The 17,784-nt window shown below is 51.8% G+C and overlaps 1 protein-coding gene across 2 annotated transcripts in view; it reads right to left on the bottom strand.

The window, feature by feature from the left end:
• Positions 1-2,162: 2,162 nt before the first annotated feature.
• WDFY4 (WDFY family member 4) overlaps positions 2,163-17,784 on the bottom strand; it is a 278,092-nt gene continuing 262,470 nt past the window's right edge. Inside the window, exons 56-62 of one of the 2 annotated variants that reach the window (XM_060286432.1) lie at positions 17,202-17,365; positions 16,271-16,429; positions 12,082-12,261; positions 9,441-9,623; positions 7,344-7,428; positions 3,603-3,714; positions 2,163-2,617 (exon numbers count right to left, since the gene is read on the bottom strand). In XM_060286432.1, coding sequence (XP_060142415.1) covers positions 2,551-2,617; positions 3,603-3,714; positions 7,344-7,428; positions 9,441-9,623; positions 12,082-12,261; positions 16,271-16,429; positions 17,202-17,365 — 950 coding nt within the window. In that variant the 3' untranslated portion in view covers positions 2,163-2,550. Of the gene's footprint in view, positions 2,618-3,602; positions 3,715-7,343; positions 7,429-9,440; positions 9,624-12,081; positions 12,262-16,270; positions 16,430-17,201; positions 17,387-17,784 lie in introns of both variants that reach the window. The other variant, XM_070043905.1, reaches the window with a different exon arrangement.

Genomic DNA, 17,784 nt, shown 5'->3' on the forward strand with positions numbered 1-17,784 from the left:
AGTGGTAATCAAGGTAAAATGAGGCCATATAGATAAGCCGGAATTCAATATGACTTATGTTCTTTGAAGAAGAGGAAATTTGGACATAAACAGGTACAAAGGGAAAACCACGTGAAGACACAGGGAGAAGGCAACCATCTGTGAGCCAAGGAGGGAGGACTCAGAATAAACCAACTCTGCAGACACGTTCCTCTCAGACTTCTGGCCTCGGAACTGTGAGAAAACTTCTGTTGTGTAAACTGCCCCTCCCACCCCCACCCCCACCCCCACCAACCCAACCCCCCCCCCCCCCCCGGCCTGTGGTACTTTGTTACAGCCGCCCTAGCTAATGACTACAGCCAGAATGACGTTCCCTAGGGCACGTGAGGTCTCCCTTCCACTTCAGGTCACATTTGTTTGCACAAACATCTTAGCTCCAAGACCCCAGCAAGATCTCCATCCCCCACCCCCATCTTTCCTGTGATTGGGGAACCAAAAGGCGGTGCTCAGGAAATGTTGAACGAATGAGCCCAAGAGAGCCTTTGGGCCAGCAGGCCTTTCAGCTCTGGGCGAACGCCGTGAGCTGCGTCCTGAAACATGACAGCAGGTTCCTGATATTTATGACCCGGCTTGTTGGCCTTCCCGGGGAGGGCCGCACTCTGCTCTTCAATTTATGGTCCTCTGCTGCAGCCCCAGACTGACTAGGGGATTGCAAATGGGCTGTCTGCTAACAGCACATGCAGACAATGCAGGAGGTGACATGATCCTTGGCTCCAGGGTCAGACACCTGCCCTTCTCACCCAGGGAGGAGTGCTCAGGACTTGAGACAAGTCTCCTCCTCCTCCTTTCCCTTTGCAAAGACCTCAAAGTTGACAGATAGATTACTATCTCCTAACTATCTCTCACTCACTCACGATTTTTGACATAGTTCATACCACCTCTACTTTTTTTTTTTTTTTAAGAAGATGTTGGGGGTAGGAGTTTATTAATTTTTATTTTATTTTTGCTGTGTTGGGTCTTCGTTTCTGTGCCAGGGCTTTCTCTAGTTGTGGTGAGCGGGGGCCACTCTTCATTGCGGTGCGTGGGCCTCTCACTATCGCGGCCTCTCTTGTTGCAGAGCACAGGCTCCAGACGCGCAGGCTTAGTAGTTGTGGCTCATGGGCCCAGTTGCTCCGCGGCATGTGGGATCCTCCCAGACCAGGGCTCAAACCCGTGTCCCCTGCACCAGCAGGCAGATTCTCAACCACTGCGCCACCATGGAAGCCCCCGCCTCTACTTTCTTAATATGTATCTTTACATTGACTCACTACCCCCCTGGAGACCAGAGGACCTGGGCCACAAGACACTGAGTCCATTTATTTGCCATCCCCAGGCCTGAGCTAAATTGGGATGGGCCACCCAACAGGGCCTCTGCAGGGCTTGGAGAAATATGGGAAAGATTGATATCCTCTAGAAGGAAAGTCTCAGGAAAGGAGTTAAAGCTAAGGAGTGTTGCCACCCCCAATCTCTGTACGCCCACCTTAGCTGGATTTCATTGAAGAGGCAGGTGAATTTCCTTTCAAGGCTTCCAGAAGGCTGGGGGTGAGGAGAAGACGTGAGAATGAGGGTGATGCCTTCAGTATCCAATGCCTGCACCTTAAGGTACTGGAATTCCTCAGAGGGGCTAATACCCACTGCCATGTACTTTCAGATGGAGAACCAAAGTCACATGGCAGTCCAGATTCTCGCGAGATGAGCTGCAACTCAAAACCAGCACGTGGACTGGGGCCCTTGACCTTGTACGGACAGGTCCCTGGAAAAACCTGCCAAGACCGAGCCCAGCTGGGACCCACCACCTGCTTGTGGGGTGCAGAGTGGGAGCAGGCACCCCAGGCAGGGTGTGTCCTCCCAGCTGACTGGCCTATGCCTGCGGTGGGCAGCCATTGCGTCCGTGGCCTGAGCCCAGCCACGGCTGCTGGGCCTCGAGTGTGGGCCCCTGCTCCCGACGCTAAGGTCCCCCCACACAGCAAGCAAGACCACGGGAGGAGCCAGATTCCACCGGGGGAGCTGGAGGGGCGGAGAGGCACTCTGAAAGGGGGCTGTGCGTCCCTGAGGCCTTTCTAAGTGTGGGGCTACAAATACCTCAGTGGGAAAGGGTGGAAATTTTAAACTCAAGAGCCCTCTTGTGTTTGGAAAATAGTTGTTTTAGTAAAATAACAACAATACAGTCTTTCCCATTAGTTTCCAGTAAGCGGCCCAGTGTTTTTCCAGTGCAGCAAGCCCTATGAAAAGTGAGTCACGTGTGATTTCGTGCGCCGGTTAGCACCCTCGCGCCACGCTTTGCAGTGCTCTGCTCACGGGCCCCGATGGGTGCGTGTATCTGTTTTGTAGAAGTGCATCCCTGTGCAATCCAAGGCCAAAGTTCAGGGTGTGTAGCTCTAGCGGCCAGGGGCCACATCCTTGGGGACCTTTCGGAAGGGAGGCTGGGGGTTTCCTTGGCGCCCCTGGCACTGAGTCTGCGCCTTCTGCTTGGTGTTGCTGCCCCTCAGGGCACACGGCTGCCGTGCCAGCGCCTCCACCAGCTCTCGCCTCCTAACCCTCTGTGGACCAGCAGAATATTCTCCCCCTCTCATCGCCGACCAGGAGTTTGGTCTGGTTTCTTGGGAAGAGAAAGAACAGACAAGCACGTTAGAGCAAGCCTGTGCAGCCTGCGCGCACGGTGTTACAACGTGGGGCTTCAGTCCAGGACCCCAGGAGCCTGTACCTGGCCTCCACCCGAAGCGGGGGGAGCTGACCCACCGGAGAGTCTTTTGAACCGGGGACAACTTTGAACTAGGAGGCTTGTGGCTCACAAAGCACTGAGGGGACGCTCCCAGAGAGCAGGGCTCCAGGGAGGAGGGCGAGGCCCTGAACTTTTCCCTCGAGCTGATACGCAGTCAGGCTGGTGGGTAGAAGGAAGGACAAGTTCTCCAGCAAAGAATTAGGGCTCAGGGCCTTCTGTCCCTACCCACAGACTCCAGCCTGAGCCACCCCGCCTCAGCCCGGCATTCCCACCACCACGGACCCCAAATGGCCCCCTCCAGGGCAGGGAGGGAAGGACAGTGGCTCCTGAAGGTCTGGCCCCCCGAGACTACACTCCTAGTGAGTAGAATTGGCTAACGACAGTAAGCACCGCCACCGGGTAATTGTGAAAAATAAAACAATGTAGCCAAACGTCAAACGTCGTATCTGACACTTGTCTATTCCACATTGGCTTAGAGCCCTTGAAAGGCAATTTCTGTAACGTAGGATAATCATTATACCAAATGTTAACCATTGGCAGTGGACCTGAGGAAAAAAGTCCCTCTTTAGGATAAAATCACAAAACAATATACTTTTACCTCCTGATTTCTTTATGAATTCATAGATATTCAAGAGAGTGAGAGAGAGGAAGAGCAAGAATGTGTGTGTCAAAAACCATTTCCTAGGGCCCTACGCGGCCGCCTCGCCTGTATGCTGTATATGCTGGGCCCCTCTGGGTCCCTGGGTCCCCGTAGCGAGGCCACCTCCCAGGGCCAGGGAGGCCTGAGCAGAACAGCCAGGGCTTTCCTAGGGGTGGCACAGCGCCCTCTGCTGGAGGCCTGGAGCAGCCAGCCCGTCGTTACCTGGACACAGCCAGAGCTGTCACCGCAGAGCTGGCCTTGCTGGGCTTCCCTGTCAAGGCAACGCTGACATCCAGCTCTCTGCAGAGGGCAAGATTCTTCTCCCACCTGTGACCTGTGAGGAGTGTGCGAGGGGAGTTAGAAAACCCAAGCGTTTTCACACACGTGCATGTGTACGTCTACACGCAGGGCCACAAACACATACACATATATTTATATTTGTGGTCAGCAACTTGTTAAATTGAGGGGGAAAATATATTTAATCTTGGTCTGTGCTGTTGCAAAAAGGGCCGTCCCAATTTAATTTGCAGGCTGTGATAGTTACATGTGCTGACGTGCTGCGGTATCCATTGTGTACCAAATTGGATTTGTGTATTATTGCTTTCTAAATTGCATGCCTAGTTCAGCAAAATTGTTCATCAGTGTTTACTGGCTTTATGCTTAATAAGATGCCCCACAATACCTTGCTGCCAGGAATGTAATGCAGCCCATAATTGCTTAGTAAAAATAAATTACATAAAGTCAGCATTATCAACTTATCTAAATCCTCTCACGCCACAACCAATAATTAAATGCAGAGAACGTTTTTTCAAAAAATATAACTCAATGATTGTTACTTCAGTCATTTTAATGACTGTATTTGGGGACAGACAGTAATTGCTTCTTGGAGGGTGAGGTGGAGAGACGTCAGCTGGGTCTGTCTCTGCAAAGTCACTTGGTCGGAGTCAGGGCAGGAGTGGTGCAGCTGCCCCAGCTGCCCCAGCTGTCCCAGGGTGGCAGGCAGCTCTGTGCATTTTGTGTTTGTGCAAAAATCCAAAAACCAAGCTTTTCCCAAGCATTTTTTTATGTACCAGATTGAGCCCAAATCTATGGAGCGATTCCCAAAATAAATTGGACTCAACTGGGTTGGTCCTTGCTGCAAATGACAAATAAATGAATTCCAGGCAGAAATCAGATTACATCTGCACACAAATGCAGTAACCTTAATATCCTCAATACCCTCAAAGAACTCCTTTCTTGCCCCTTAAGGTATTTGAGGAATGCAGTAATAGACACACCAAGAGACGTGCAAACATCTGTGTGTCAGGCCCAGTACTGGTCCCCTTCCAACAAAACAGTTATAAGCAATATTATGAGAACAACAAGCCCTCCGGTGGCTGAGGCCTGTATATCTGCACATGGATTTGCTAACTCTAAGCGGTGGCCCAGCCTGAGTTTTATGAGTATGTCTGTGCCCTTGTGTCATTTCATCCAAATCCTCCCTTGAACTGTAACTGCAACCCTGGCAGTTAATTCTACTTGACAGCTGTGACCTCAGGCAGGTCAGGACAAACAGCATGGGAAGGATGTGGGCCTGGGGCTCCTGCCCACCTGACACCATCTTGTAAGTCCCCTAATATCATCAGCTGGTGTGTTAGGGGAGAAGTCTCTTAGTAGTCCAAGAAAATGATAATGATGAACTACATTCTGTTGAGTAGATCTTGGACTACGTCTATTATCTTTCTGTCATCTGCTTCCTACGAGTTAGGATGTACAGGAAGTACCTCTACTGATGAAACTGAGGGCCTAAGAGGTTGCTGGAGACGCAGCTGGGTCTAGAGCCTTGTTTCCTGATTTTCATCTTCTCATTTCACGAGACCCCATTCCCAATGAGCACAGCCTTGTCCATCCTGAGTAGAAACCTGTGAATCCATTGGCACTTCCAGAACCAACGGAATGGCTCTGAGGTGCCCTTTGTCTGTCTGTCCCACCATCCATCCACCCACCCACGCAACCAGCATTCCTGCTCAGACATCCACTTATCAACCAGGGGCTGAGCTAATACCTTTAGCTTATGGGAGCTTGGAAGCTTCAGAAGTGGGTAGCTGAGCCCAAGACTGAAGTGGTGTGCTCTCAAGCAGGTGTGCCACAGAATCTCTTCATGAACAGGCAGAGGATAAGAACCTCGTACTTGCTGAGTGGGTGGAGGCAGGGGAGAGAGTTTGGTCCCTGTTCTCCAAAGAAGTGCCGTGAGTTCCCTAGAGTGCGCAATCCTCACGCGTCTCTTTTTACACTAAGATGGGCTGATTCCTTGTGGTCCCAAAGGACCCTAGAGGTCTTAGGACCAGTGAACTGAATCCACAGTGGTTGTAGATTCTTGTAGGGTCACCACTCTGGTTGGCCCAGGTTGTGGACAAGGGCTTCCAGATGGTGTTATCTTGAGGAAAGGGATTCCCATGTAGATCTCAGGACCTAGTAGGGGCTGAGCAAATGCCCCTCCTATGTGAATAAAGAATCCATGAATCAGTGACTAAATGAATCAAGGACGTGCGGAGCACATTTCAGAAATGAACTAACTAAAAATAGCTACTCCCTTTAGAAGGCAACCCTCCACAACCTGGAAAATTCTCTCTAGTGGATGTGGGTCCTGAAATGTAGAGCAAACCAGAAGGACTCATGATGACAGGAGAGTTCTCACATCATGGTAACGTGCTTTCTTGAATCGTGGGCACGAAGAAGGATGTCTCAGTTCTGGGCCAGAACCTTTGGCGAAGACAGAACTGAGAAAGCTTGGCTGCACTGGAGGAGGTGATGGCGGGGCCCCAGGGAGGTGAGAAGAGGAGGTGACGGCCTTGGTGGTGAGGTTTGTGCCTGCGCTCATCCTGGAGGGAACGGGCTGGTGCCGGTGGCTGAGCTCGTTCTGGCAGTGGGCGTGTCTACTCTGGCGGCAGAAATGAGAACGATAGTAGTAATGCGCTTCTGGGTCACTTTGGGCAAGTTGCTGGACTGCTCCTTGCCTCAGTTTCCTTATTTCTCACACAGGTGTCATCGTAGTATCTTCCTCGTGGGGTTGCCGTGAGAAATAAGAGAATGCACGGGAAGCATGCACAGTGGACACTGCTCACGGTCACCTCTCTCCCTCACAGCTCTGCGATGGTGGCCATGGTGGTGCTGGTGCCAGAGGCCATGATGGCAGAAGGGAGAACGGATTTTCTTGTTTCAGGCCCAGCTGCCACAACCAAAGAGGGCTCTGCTGCAGGACGGTGGTTCTCTTACTTCGGCGACACCACCACTCACCTGGGGACTTGTTAGACATGGGAACTCTGACCACCTCCAACCTTTTCCCTGAGGTTGGGTTGAGAACAGGTCCCGGATCTCAATGTTCCATGAGCCTCCTGGGCGATGCTGACGCAGATGATCCTCAGACCCACTTTGAGGAACTTGCCATGGAGAGTAGCGGGGCTGAGTCAGGATCAGCAGGGCAGACGGGGGCCTATGGAACCACTTCCTCTCCCCGGGACACAGCAAAGCCGTCCCTGCTCCTGTCTGCAGCCTGGCAGTCCAGGCCAACAGCCAGCTGGATCCAAGTCCTGGGCTGGGGAGTTTGGCATTTAAGAGTCACCCAGGAAGACGGAGAGCATCAAACCAAGCCCTGCTGGGTGTGTCCCCCTCCTGGGGCTCCGGAACCCCACAACCACCGTCACCAGTGTTCACACGCCCGAGAAGCATCCCAGAGCTCGCTGACCCCTGCAGCATGAGTCTGGTGCTCAGGGAGGCTTTGAAACATCGCTTCACACTCCACCAGCAGCTCTCGGGAAACGTGCTCCTCACCTGCAAGCTTGGCAACATCCCAAGAGACTCAATGGCTTCCCTGGGCTCTGCAGGCCTGGATGGAGCTGCAGCCCTCGGGCCAAGGAGAGGAGAGGGGAGGGAGGGCTGAGCAAGCCAAGGGCGCCCCACAGGCATCACTAGCACAGCAGTTACCTCTGGGGCTTGGAGGTGCAGCCCAGGGCCCCTCTGGCGCTGCCTGCTCAGGAACAGACATCTTCAGCTCCTCGGTCTTCCAGATCTGTCCAGAACAGAGAACATGCCATGGGCTGGGGCAGTGAACCTGTCTGCAGGCTCGGGGCCCATCCACTCCTCCACACCTGGGGGACCCTGAGGGAAGCGGGGCATGGCCCCCTCTCACTTTTGATGTTGCCATATTCTCGGGAGAAAAGCCTGCTTAGGCTTCAGCTTCCCTGTGCGGAGGTTTGGCCGAGCACAGCTGTAGCCTGGGCGAGTTCCCTCCCCACTTCTGGGTCATGGGGCATCTCCCCGACCCCTTACCTACAGGGACGAGACTCAGCAGCCAGCTTACTATCATCTTACTCAGCTAGTGCCGTCCTGTCTGCCTGCCACCATCCCTGGAAGCCTCCCTCACCACTCAGCAGCAGGGCCTCCCGTCCTCTGTGTCTGGTCCTTGGTCCCAGGCCTGAAGTGGGCGCCCTCAGGCTGAGCAGAGACGGAACCCCACTTGCTGAGCCTGGACTTTCTGTCCCCACAGGACAACGAGCAGCCTCCACTTACATGCTGCTGTGAGCGCCGTGCCGGGTCTAGCCCAGTGCCAAGCTGTCCCGGGAGTCACTGCGCTGCGTGGACGAGGGCTGAGCCCCTGGAAGACTCACGCTCCTGCGCTGGGGGCCCCACGAAGGAAAGGCAGCTGCTGCCCAGCCGCCCAGGCTCCTCTCACGGACCCACAGTGCCGACCACGACCCACCCAGCCTGGACTTCCATTGCCTCCTCATGTTCTGGCCAACCCAGGACACCCTGCTCTCTGCAGCGACCCTGGCCCTCCCAGCCGACGGATGGGGCCCTGTTAGGAGATTTCTCGGGGGGTTCCCCGCAGTCAACTCTCCTGTGCACGCACGCTGGTGCGCCGGCCTGCATGGCCTTCTCCATATGCCCCGACCTCTCCTCATCCTCAGGGCTCCGCTGAAATGCCACCACTCTCTGCTGGAAATAAATCCATGCTCCCCTTGGACCCCCACCACGCTACTCATTCTGCTTCCTGACGCATCACCTCCACGATTATTCTGAGACTTTGGGCGTGGAGGCTCCGGGAGGACAGGGCTGCGTTTTAGCCGTCCTGGCACACAGTGAGAATTCAAAGGGCATTTTCTTGAATACCTAGTGGCATTCAATTGACATTTCGTCTCACAAACTGTGGATTTCAAGTGCCAGTTTCTTGAGTAGGGCTCTTAATTATTCCTTATCTTATTCATTCCTTCCTCCTCCCTGTCAGTCTCGGAAAAATTACTGTATTTTGTTCTCCGTGCTACACCTCCCACCTCAGTGTTTCTCCTTCGTTGTCTTCTTGGTTTCTTGATGATCTCTCTGTCCATGGCCCTCCTCAGAGGATCCATGGCACTCTTTGATTATCCCAGTCATAGCATGAACCACATTCATGTATTTTCTGTTTGTCTTCCCTTCTAGAATGTGAGCATCTTGAGGACAAGGGCCTGTTTATTATTAATCTCTGTGTCCCCTACGGCTTGTAGGAACTTGGTACAGAGCCAGAGTTCAATGAATGTTAGGTGGATAGATGGATGGATAGTTGCAGGGACATGTGAGTGGGTAGATGGGTAGGTGGAAGGATGGATGGAAGAATGAAAGGATGGATGAATGAATGGAATAGTGAATGGATGGATGAGTAGGTAGAGAGATAAATAGTTGGATGGGTGGATGGATTAGTGGATGGATGGATGGATGAAAGGATGGCCCAAATGTCTCTTTTCAGTACTGGCCTATGTTCTTATGCATTTGACCATTCAGCTTTTATACCTTGTGACAGTAAGTATGTATTTCATTGTATGAGTATATGTATGTATAAAATTTTATATAATTTTATCTATTATATAATTTTATGTATTTACTTTTTGCCTGGAAAGAGCCTTGCCTTTGCCCTCACTTGCTGTGTGGGGACGTGGTCTGGGATGGTCTTAAATGCAGCCTGCAGATTTGACCCTTAGAGGAAGTGGGTAGAATGGAGATGAACACATTTCTTGTACCATGCCCTCATCCTGCCCAAGACACACCTACCCGGACCACGCCATCCTGACTCCCTGTGATGATGGCATGGCTCGTGTCCCATGCTGGCCCCTCCATCACGCAGCAGCAGGTTATGACTCCTCCTGGGCCCCAGGCCGTGGTAATGCTGGCCAAGGGTTGTCCGTTGACACTCCACAGCGACAAGTGGGCTCCCGCACAGGAGACGATGGTGCCCTGCAGCAGTGAGAGCGGGCTTCACTTCAGGCAGGAGTCGCTGCCTCCCCACCTGCCCAGCCACTCGGTTTGTACACATAAGCACCCTCAACCTGTCATCTTCTGAGGACTAACCAGGTACTCCCAGACCTCCTAAGACACCCACTTCTTCCCAGCAGACTCATAGGTCTGCTGTGTTTTCACACAAGTGTACATTTCTGGTTCTCTTCATACTGCAGTCAAGTGTTTGGATACTGCTTTCCCCAGCTCAGACCGGCTGGCTCACCCTTTGGGCTCCTCCCACAGCCCTCTCCCTGGCAGCGTACTGACTGGCATAGAAGACCCAGCCTGGACACCAACCCTGGCCTGGACACAGGGTCCACACCTGGCTGGCCAGCCCTGTCCCCATGAAGCAGCTTTGGATGACACCTGGTGGAGGGCAGGGTACAGAGGTTTGAATGACTGCATGTGGCTCATAAAATGGGGCAAATTTACCCCCACCCGCCCCAGGGGGAATTTCTGAAGAGAAATCTGCCCATTGCATCTTCTGAAATGTTTATGTCCAGAGTGTTTTCTTCTCAAGTCCTTGTCTATTTTGTGCCCAACAGAGTAGTGGTCACTGTCACCAAGGACCCACCAAGGACCCCAAGAGCCATCTGGGGCCATGCCTTTGAACCCTGCCCTGACCACAGCAGGGATGTAGGGAGCTCCACGCCCCTCTGCAGCCCTCTGGGCTGGGCTCCATCACGTCCTTTCCTGAATCGTTTGGTGGAGTCTGCCTGAGGCCGGGGACCATGTCTGATACACCTCTGCCAAGCACCCAGCGCGGGGCCCAGCAGGCACTCGGTGAACTCAACCAGCTCCAGGACAAGCTGAGTTAAACAAGTTGTGGTCCTGATATCAGTCTTCTCTGAGGTCTGGGGACATAATTCCTTATGAATTTATTTTCTCCCAGATCAGGGCTTGGTGGTTTCCCCAGTATATGCACCCGTTCATCCGTTCACCCACCATCCATCCATCCATCCATCATCCATCCACCGTCATCCATGTGCCCATCTAACATTCATCCTGGATACAAGCCTATCTGGATCACCACTTTCAGCCAAATTAGCACCAGGAGGCTCCTTCAACATCTCTTCCTCCTCCTGTGGTACCCCTGCTCAGTCTGTCCAGGCTCCAGGCCCCTAGGTTTTTCTATTAGCAGATGCAGAGTCTCTGGATCCTCAGAAAACCCTATACCCTATGATGGGGATTCCAGTGTAGAAGAAGCTCCACACTGAGATAGATATATATATGTCACTGATATATGTATACACTGATATATGTATATCACTGATATATGTATACACTGATATATGTATATATCACTGATATATGTATACACTGATATATGTATATATCACTGATGTATGTATACACTGATATATATCACTGATATATGTATACACTGATATATATCACTGATATATGTATACACTGATATATATCACTGATATATGTATACACTGATATATATCACTGATGTATGTATACACTGATATATATCACTGATATATGTATACACTGATATATATCACTGATATATGTATACACTGATATATGTATATATCACTGATATATGTATACACTGATATATATCACTGATATATGTATACACTGATATATGTATATATCACTGATATATGTATACACTGATATATATCACTGATATATGTATACACTGATATATATCACTGATGTATGTATACACTGATATATATCACTGATATATGTATACACTGATATATGTATACACTGATATATATCACTGATATATGTATACACTGATATATGTATATATCACTGATATATGTATACACTGATATATATCACTGATCTATGTATACACTGATATATGTATATATCACTGATACATGTATACACTGATATATATCACTGATATATGTATACACTGATATATATATATATATATATGTGTATATATATGTATTAGTCTATCTCACACATACACACACACACACACACACACACACACACGTTCCTGACAGGCTTATCTTTGGTAGCCAGCATGGAGGGACAAGCAGAGGCACTTCCTGCCTTGGAGACCAGAGGCACCTGCTGAGTCAACACAGATTTGCAGTCAGCTAGCTGAATTAGTCAGGCAACCCAGAAGATCTCTCACCAAAGCCAACTTCCTGCTCCAACTCCCTGACGCCTGTGTTAGAACAGACACCTCCCACTACCCCAGCCACTGAAGGAAAAAAAATAAAGAAGCAAAAAAATAAAATCAAGACCCAAATTGAGACTCGTTGATGGCTCTACTCTGCCTGTGTAGAGAATGTTCCACACATCTGGGGTCTCTCAATACTCTGGGGTGGTCTTTGCCCCTAGGTTTCCTCTCGGGGCACTGGCCACCACGCCAGCGTGCAGAATCATGGACATGTTGAGGACACAGACATTTGAGAAAGAGGGGCCTCACCGACACATCGCTGATGGCAACGGCAGATATGCTCTCCCTGTGGGTGGGCAGGCAGGCTACACGGCTGAGGTGGTCCAGGTCCCACAGGATACATGAGCAGTCTTGGGAGCCACTCACCAGGAGGCTGAAGGTTACCGATGCTGCCAGGCATGTGACAGCCTGTGTGTGTCCATACAAGGCCTAGCGACAGGGGACGGAACCACACGTTATGCGAGGGACCCTTAACCCAGCTACTTGGGGAGATGTTCCACTCTCCCTTTTACTGTTGGGCCCCAGATGAGGAAACAGAGACTCAGAGTGACTCAGTGATTCCAAAGTCTGTGGGGTGTGTGTGTGTGTGTGTGTGTGTGTGTGTGTGTGTGTGTGTTCATGGGTCAATGGCTGGCTTCTCAGTACCATCACTTTCCAGGGTTGACACTCAGCTGGGGAGAGTCAGCAGTGCTTTCATCATAACCCAGACAGAGACACCAGCAGCATCCTCATGCTCTGTGCTCTCCTACACTACCTTGCATCCAGAAGCAACACACACCGCTATTAATATGCAAAGGGCACTGACTTGTAATGTGTGGGGTCCCAGCCAGCAGCACAAGCATCATCTGGGAACTTGTCAGAAATGTGAATTCTTGGTCCCACCCAGATCTACTGAATCAGAAACTCTGGGAGTGGGGCCCTGAAACCTGGGTTTTCACAAGCTGTCCAGGGATTTTTCAGGCATGCTCAAGTTTGAGCATCACACTAAGGGAACCTCAGAAACACACATGCCCCTGGAAACTAAACTGGGAAGAAGGCAGGGAGGTCAGGTCATAGTTTAAAAGGTGTTGACTTTTCAAGTCCAAAGGATCCGGGTTCATATCCAGTCTCGCTTCCTAGCAGCCGGTGACTCAGGGGCTCAGTCTTGGCCCTCAGGCTGGCCTGTGCAGGGTCTGGCTTGGCTTATGGATGGTTACGTGTCCAGACCCGGCCAGAGGTCTTGCTCCCTGGGCACACGTCCCTGAGGCACTGGGGAGGCCTGCCAGGCACACTGGTACCCCCAGGCCCACTGCTGCTGGCAGCGGCACAGTTTCCATCACAGCTGTCCCAGAGGCTGCCAGCTAAGCCTGGTCTGAGAGCTGTCGTGCACACACGTGCCTGCAGTCCTCTGGAATCAGCCTGAGAAGCGCGGAGGTGGTGTTCTAAAACGTGACTACCCTGCCTCACCTAGTGGTGAATCTCCACCCCCAGGACTGTCCACCACTCACTCATTTGGGTCAATGAGGCTGAGCGTCATTTTTCAAAGCTGTCACTTTGCCTGGTCATAGCAATTAAAAGTTCTGCCACAGATTCTCATTTGTGCTCCATGGGTCCTAACACGGCATCAACCAGATGGCGCTGGCAAGGTTCTGGATGTGACCCATGGAAGAAGGCTGGGTTCATACTAGGGAAGTGGAAACTGTCTAAATGAATAGAGGAAAGCAGAGGGTTTGACAGGAGCTTCCTGGTGGTCCTCCCAGAACGAACTATGTCTGATGGCTGAGTTCTGACCGCAGGGGATAGGACCACTCCAGAGAGTGCACGCCAGGGGACCCAGGTGCATGTGCTGCGGATTCAGAGACAGAGGCTGTGAGCCCAGAGCCTGTGTGAGCTGTCCGTTACTGGAGCCGGGGCTGCCGGCTTTCTGCAGGGGAGGCGCTGGAGTGAGGGACCACTGCACGCACAGGCACCGTCCACCTACGTAAGGCTGTTGCCTCCCACCAGCCAGGAAACTAGAGCACCTGGAGGCAGCCAGCACCACTCCCCATCTGGAAAGGCCTGGGGAAAAATGATGGAGGACAGCAATTTTAAATGTCCTCCATTGTCTCTTCTGTTTTCTCAGAATAATACCTTTCTCCATGGCCAATTAAAATAACTCCACTATATCACCTTATACCTAACTCAAGTAGCAAAAAATAAATAAAATAAAGTAAAATAAAACCCTCTGAAAATAATTCCCCACGCTGGGTATGTTGTGGTGAGGCGGGTATTCCTAATTAATTGTGGTGGCACTGCAAAGCTACGGAACCATTATAGAAAGCGTTATGTCACCGCGCTGAATTCCACTTCTTGAAATCTACTATAAGGAAACCATTAATCAGAAGCAAACAGCAATCTATATGTTTTCTGAAGCACTATTTAAAACAGTTAAAATTGGAAGCTATGTAACTGTCTGGTTTTAGAAGAAATGGTTTATTAAACTGTGGTGCCTTGACATAAAACAACTGAAATATAATTTTATGGAGATGGAATAATATGGAACAATTGAAATGTAAATTACAGAGACTGTAGAAAAGAGGAAACAATTTGATACACTGGGTGAAAATAGAATCAACATATCTACACAGTGATCAGAATGGTATAAATATGTATATCTGGGGGTGGCAGTATGCAACAATGAGAACTTTTATACGGATTATAGAAAACTGTTTAACTTTGAAATTTGTCTTCAATGTTGTAATATTTTTAGAAATGAAACACTTAAACTGTTAATGAAGCTATTTAATGATGACTTCTCTGCCTACAAGTCTACAAGTCAGGGACAGACCTCCCTCTCTGAGCAGCTTCCCATCTGGGGGATCCCCAAGGCCAGGTCAGCCTCTGTAGGTAAATGATAAAGTGTTTTATTTTGCTTAGGAAACAAGAGCTTGTGGGATACCCTTTTTCTCTTGATTTATAACTAGGAGAGGATGATAAATTACGTTTTATGCTGTCAGTACCGGGGTTTTTACGCTGCATCTTCGCCACTAAACAGGACCTTGGAGCGGCGATGGGGGGTGGGTCACTTCCCCGGCTCCCCAAGGTGGCTTTGGGGTTGGGCTGGATCTCCTGCTGTCCCCGGAGTGATGCCTGGGGGAGGGGGATGCTCCACACCCATAATGGTAGTGCACAGTCTCTTCACATAGGTCAGGAAGGTGAAGATGTGAAAAGACAGGGGGCTCCAAGGCTGGCTTGGGAGGACTTCCCGTGAGAGTCTGGGTGAAGGCAGCCTGCACTTGACCTACATAGCTGCCTCTCAGCAGATGCCACCGCCTCCGCAGGATTAACCAGCTCCCTCAGCTCTGACACATTCATTCCTTCACCTCACGTTTACTGAGTGCCTGTCGCTGTGCACCACGCGAGTGCTGGGGGTGGTGCCGGGGGACGAGGGCAGGCTCTGGGGAGATTTGAGTGACTAGAAAAGCATCCAGAGAAACCCAGAATCAGTTCCAGTGAAACATGTTGAGTTTAGGAAATCTGGTCAGTGGTGAGCCTTGTATGGTTAACGTTTTTTTGTTACTTTGGGGCTATACGGTTCACTAAAACACAGATGTAAACGTGAATTGCATTTTGGAGGTGGAAATGTCCCCTAGCGATATTCTCCAGCAAGTTCAATCATACACAGGGGAAAGCACTAGACTTAGAGTTAGACAAACCTAGATTAAAAGGCAACCCTGACCTTTCTGAGCCTCAGTTTCCTTATCTAAAAGTGGGACTAACAATACCTGCTTTCCAAGATTATGGTTAATGTGCAGAGTTAAGCAAGCAGCCGGTTCCACTCTCCGTTTATTATTCCGAGCAGCCGTGGTTTGCGAGGTAAGACCAGACGAGTTGTCTGCCTCCAGGTCTCTTCCCTCTGCTTCCGCCACAACCACCCCTGTTCTGAGATAGTCTTTCATTTTCTGGCTCTATGATCTTGCACATGTCACTTAACTTCCTTGCACGTGGTTTTTCACCAGTGAAGTGGGGATGATAATGATTCCTATATTATCCCACAGGCTATGGGGACACAGGGTTGTTGAGGAGGTAAAATGAGGCCATTCACATAAAGGTGCCCGTGACAAATGTTCAAACATGACCCTTAGTGCAAAAAAAAAAAAAACAACCCCAGTTTCACTGGCCCTCACGTGTAAGCAGCCTCTCTCACCGAGGTGTGGGTCTCCATGGAGGCGCTGGCCCTGTGAGCTTGTTAAATCCATCCAAGGGCATGAAACCGTGCCCCTGAGTGACACAGAGCCATGTGCTGCCCTCAGTGTCTCCTGTGCTCTCTGCTCCCAAGGGAGACAGGGCTCTCAGTGCTCGGGAGCTGGAGCACGCTAGGGCACCGTACCTGCCTGAGGCACCCTACCTGCCCAAGGTACTACACCTGCCCTGAGCCACCACACCTGCCCAAGGCGCCCCACCTGCAGAGGCACTGTACCTGCTTGAGGTGCAGGCCTGTGGTGCGACCTTTGGCCATGCTGAGTTCCCACACACACACCACGGCGCTGGTCCCAGAGGTGACGATGGTCGTGGGGGATGGGCACACGGCACACAGACAGCGGCCCCAGGCGGCCAAGTTCTCGAACGTCATCAGGATCTGCGGGAGATTAGACGAGTGGGATGAGCACTGGTGCCAGAGCCGGCACAGGGCAGGGAGCTGGGACAGGGTGACGGAGGGGTGCAGGCAGGGCTGGATGGTGCCGCTAGCCTGCCTGCCTGCGTGCTGTGGGAGCCGAGGGACGTGACAAGCCCTGGTGACGAACTCCAGGCCGTCCAGGTCTGTCCCCAAAGAGCTCACACCACACAAGGAGCAGGTGGGGAGAGACAAGGGAGCAGGAGGCTATGGGGACACAGCAAAAACGCCCCGTGGGCCTGGGAAAGTCAGAGTCAGCTTTCAGGAAGGGGTGACATCTTGGACCAGTTTCACAGGCTGCCTCGTGAAGGAGGTGGGGGAAGGCTAGGGAGGGGCGAGGAAGCTTGGTGGGTAGGGAATTCATGCCACGTGATAGGGTGGGAGAGGAGCGAGGGTAGCAAAGGAGGCCAGAGGTAGCCAGGGCCACATCAAGAAGGTAGACATAAGTGGATGGCCTAAAGCAGGGGTAGAGGACGAGCAACTGGGTGGCTCGCTTCTGGCGGCAGCCGAATACTCAGCATGTCCCTTCTGAGTTTAAGCTGTGACCCGGGCTGGAGGAGCCCCCAGGACTTTCTGCCCACACTGGGTGACAGTCGCAGGCTGGGGGCACAGCCACGTGGAGGAAGGGGTGTGGGTGACCATGGCTGCTTGGGGCTCGCCTGTCTCCTTACCACCTATGCCCCAACCGGAAGGAGGCTGCGGCCCTGGGGCTGCCCTGCGCCCCGGCACCACTCACCTTGTCAGAGCCGTAGCTGCCCAGGCAGCAGCTGAAGTCGTCAAAGCCCCAGCTGAAGGTCCTGCTCCAGTGAGGAGGCAGCAGCATCTTGTTCGTCTCCACGGCCAGGATGGTCTTCTCCGTAGGAACAATGTGGCCGATGGCTCCTTTGGGGGATTCCGAGCCTAGAGAGAAAAGGTACATATCTGCCCCCCAGTCAGTACGGCGGAGCCGACTTGTCAAAGGGCAACACCCGCTTTAGCTGGGCCCAGAGAGGAGCCATGCGCAGCCAACCCCGACTTGGCAAAGTGCCTGCCCAGGCGCGAGCCGCTCCTCATCAAGGTACCTCCCTCCTGGGCCTCCCTCCGGGGCCACGTTACACGCTGGCCCCGGGTCCCTCCCCAGACTTAGCACATACAAGATGCATGTGGCCATGCAGGTCTTGAGTGTCTCTTTCTGACTGATGCCAAGGGAGGAGGAGCCCAGGCTTCTGGGGAAGACAGCACACAGCCAGAGGAGCCTGGGGGCTCTGCCCTTCCTGCCCCTTCCACGCACCAACTCTAGCAGGTCTGGAGGTGGAGGTCCAGTCATGCAATCGGTTAGT

Source organism: Globicephala melas, chromosome 16 (assembly GCF_963455315.2).
Source record: "Globicephala melas chromosome 16, mGloMel1.2, whole genome shotgun sequence".
Classification (NCBI taxonomy): Eukaryota; Metazoa; Chordata; class Mammalia; order Artiodactyla; family Delphinidae; genus Globicephala; species Globicephala melas.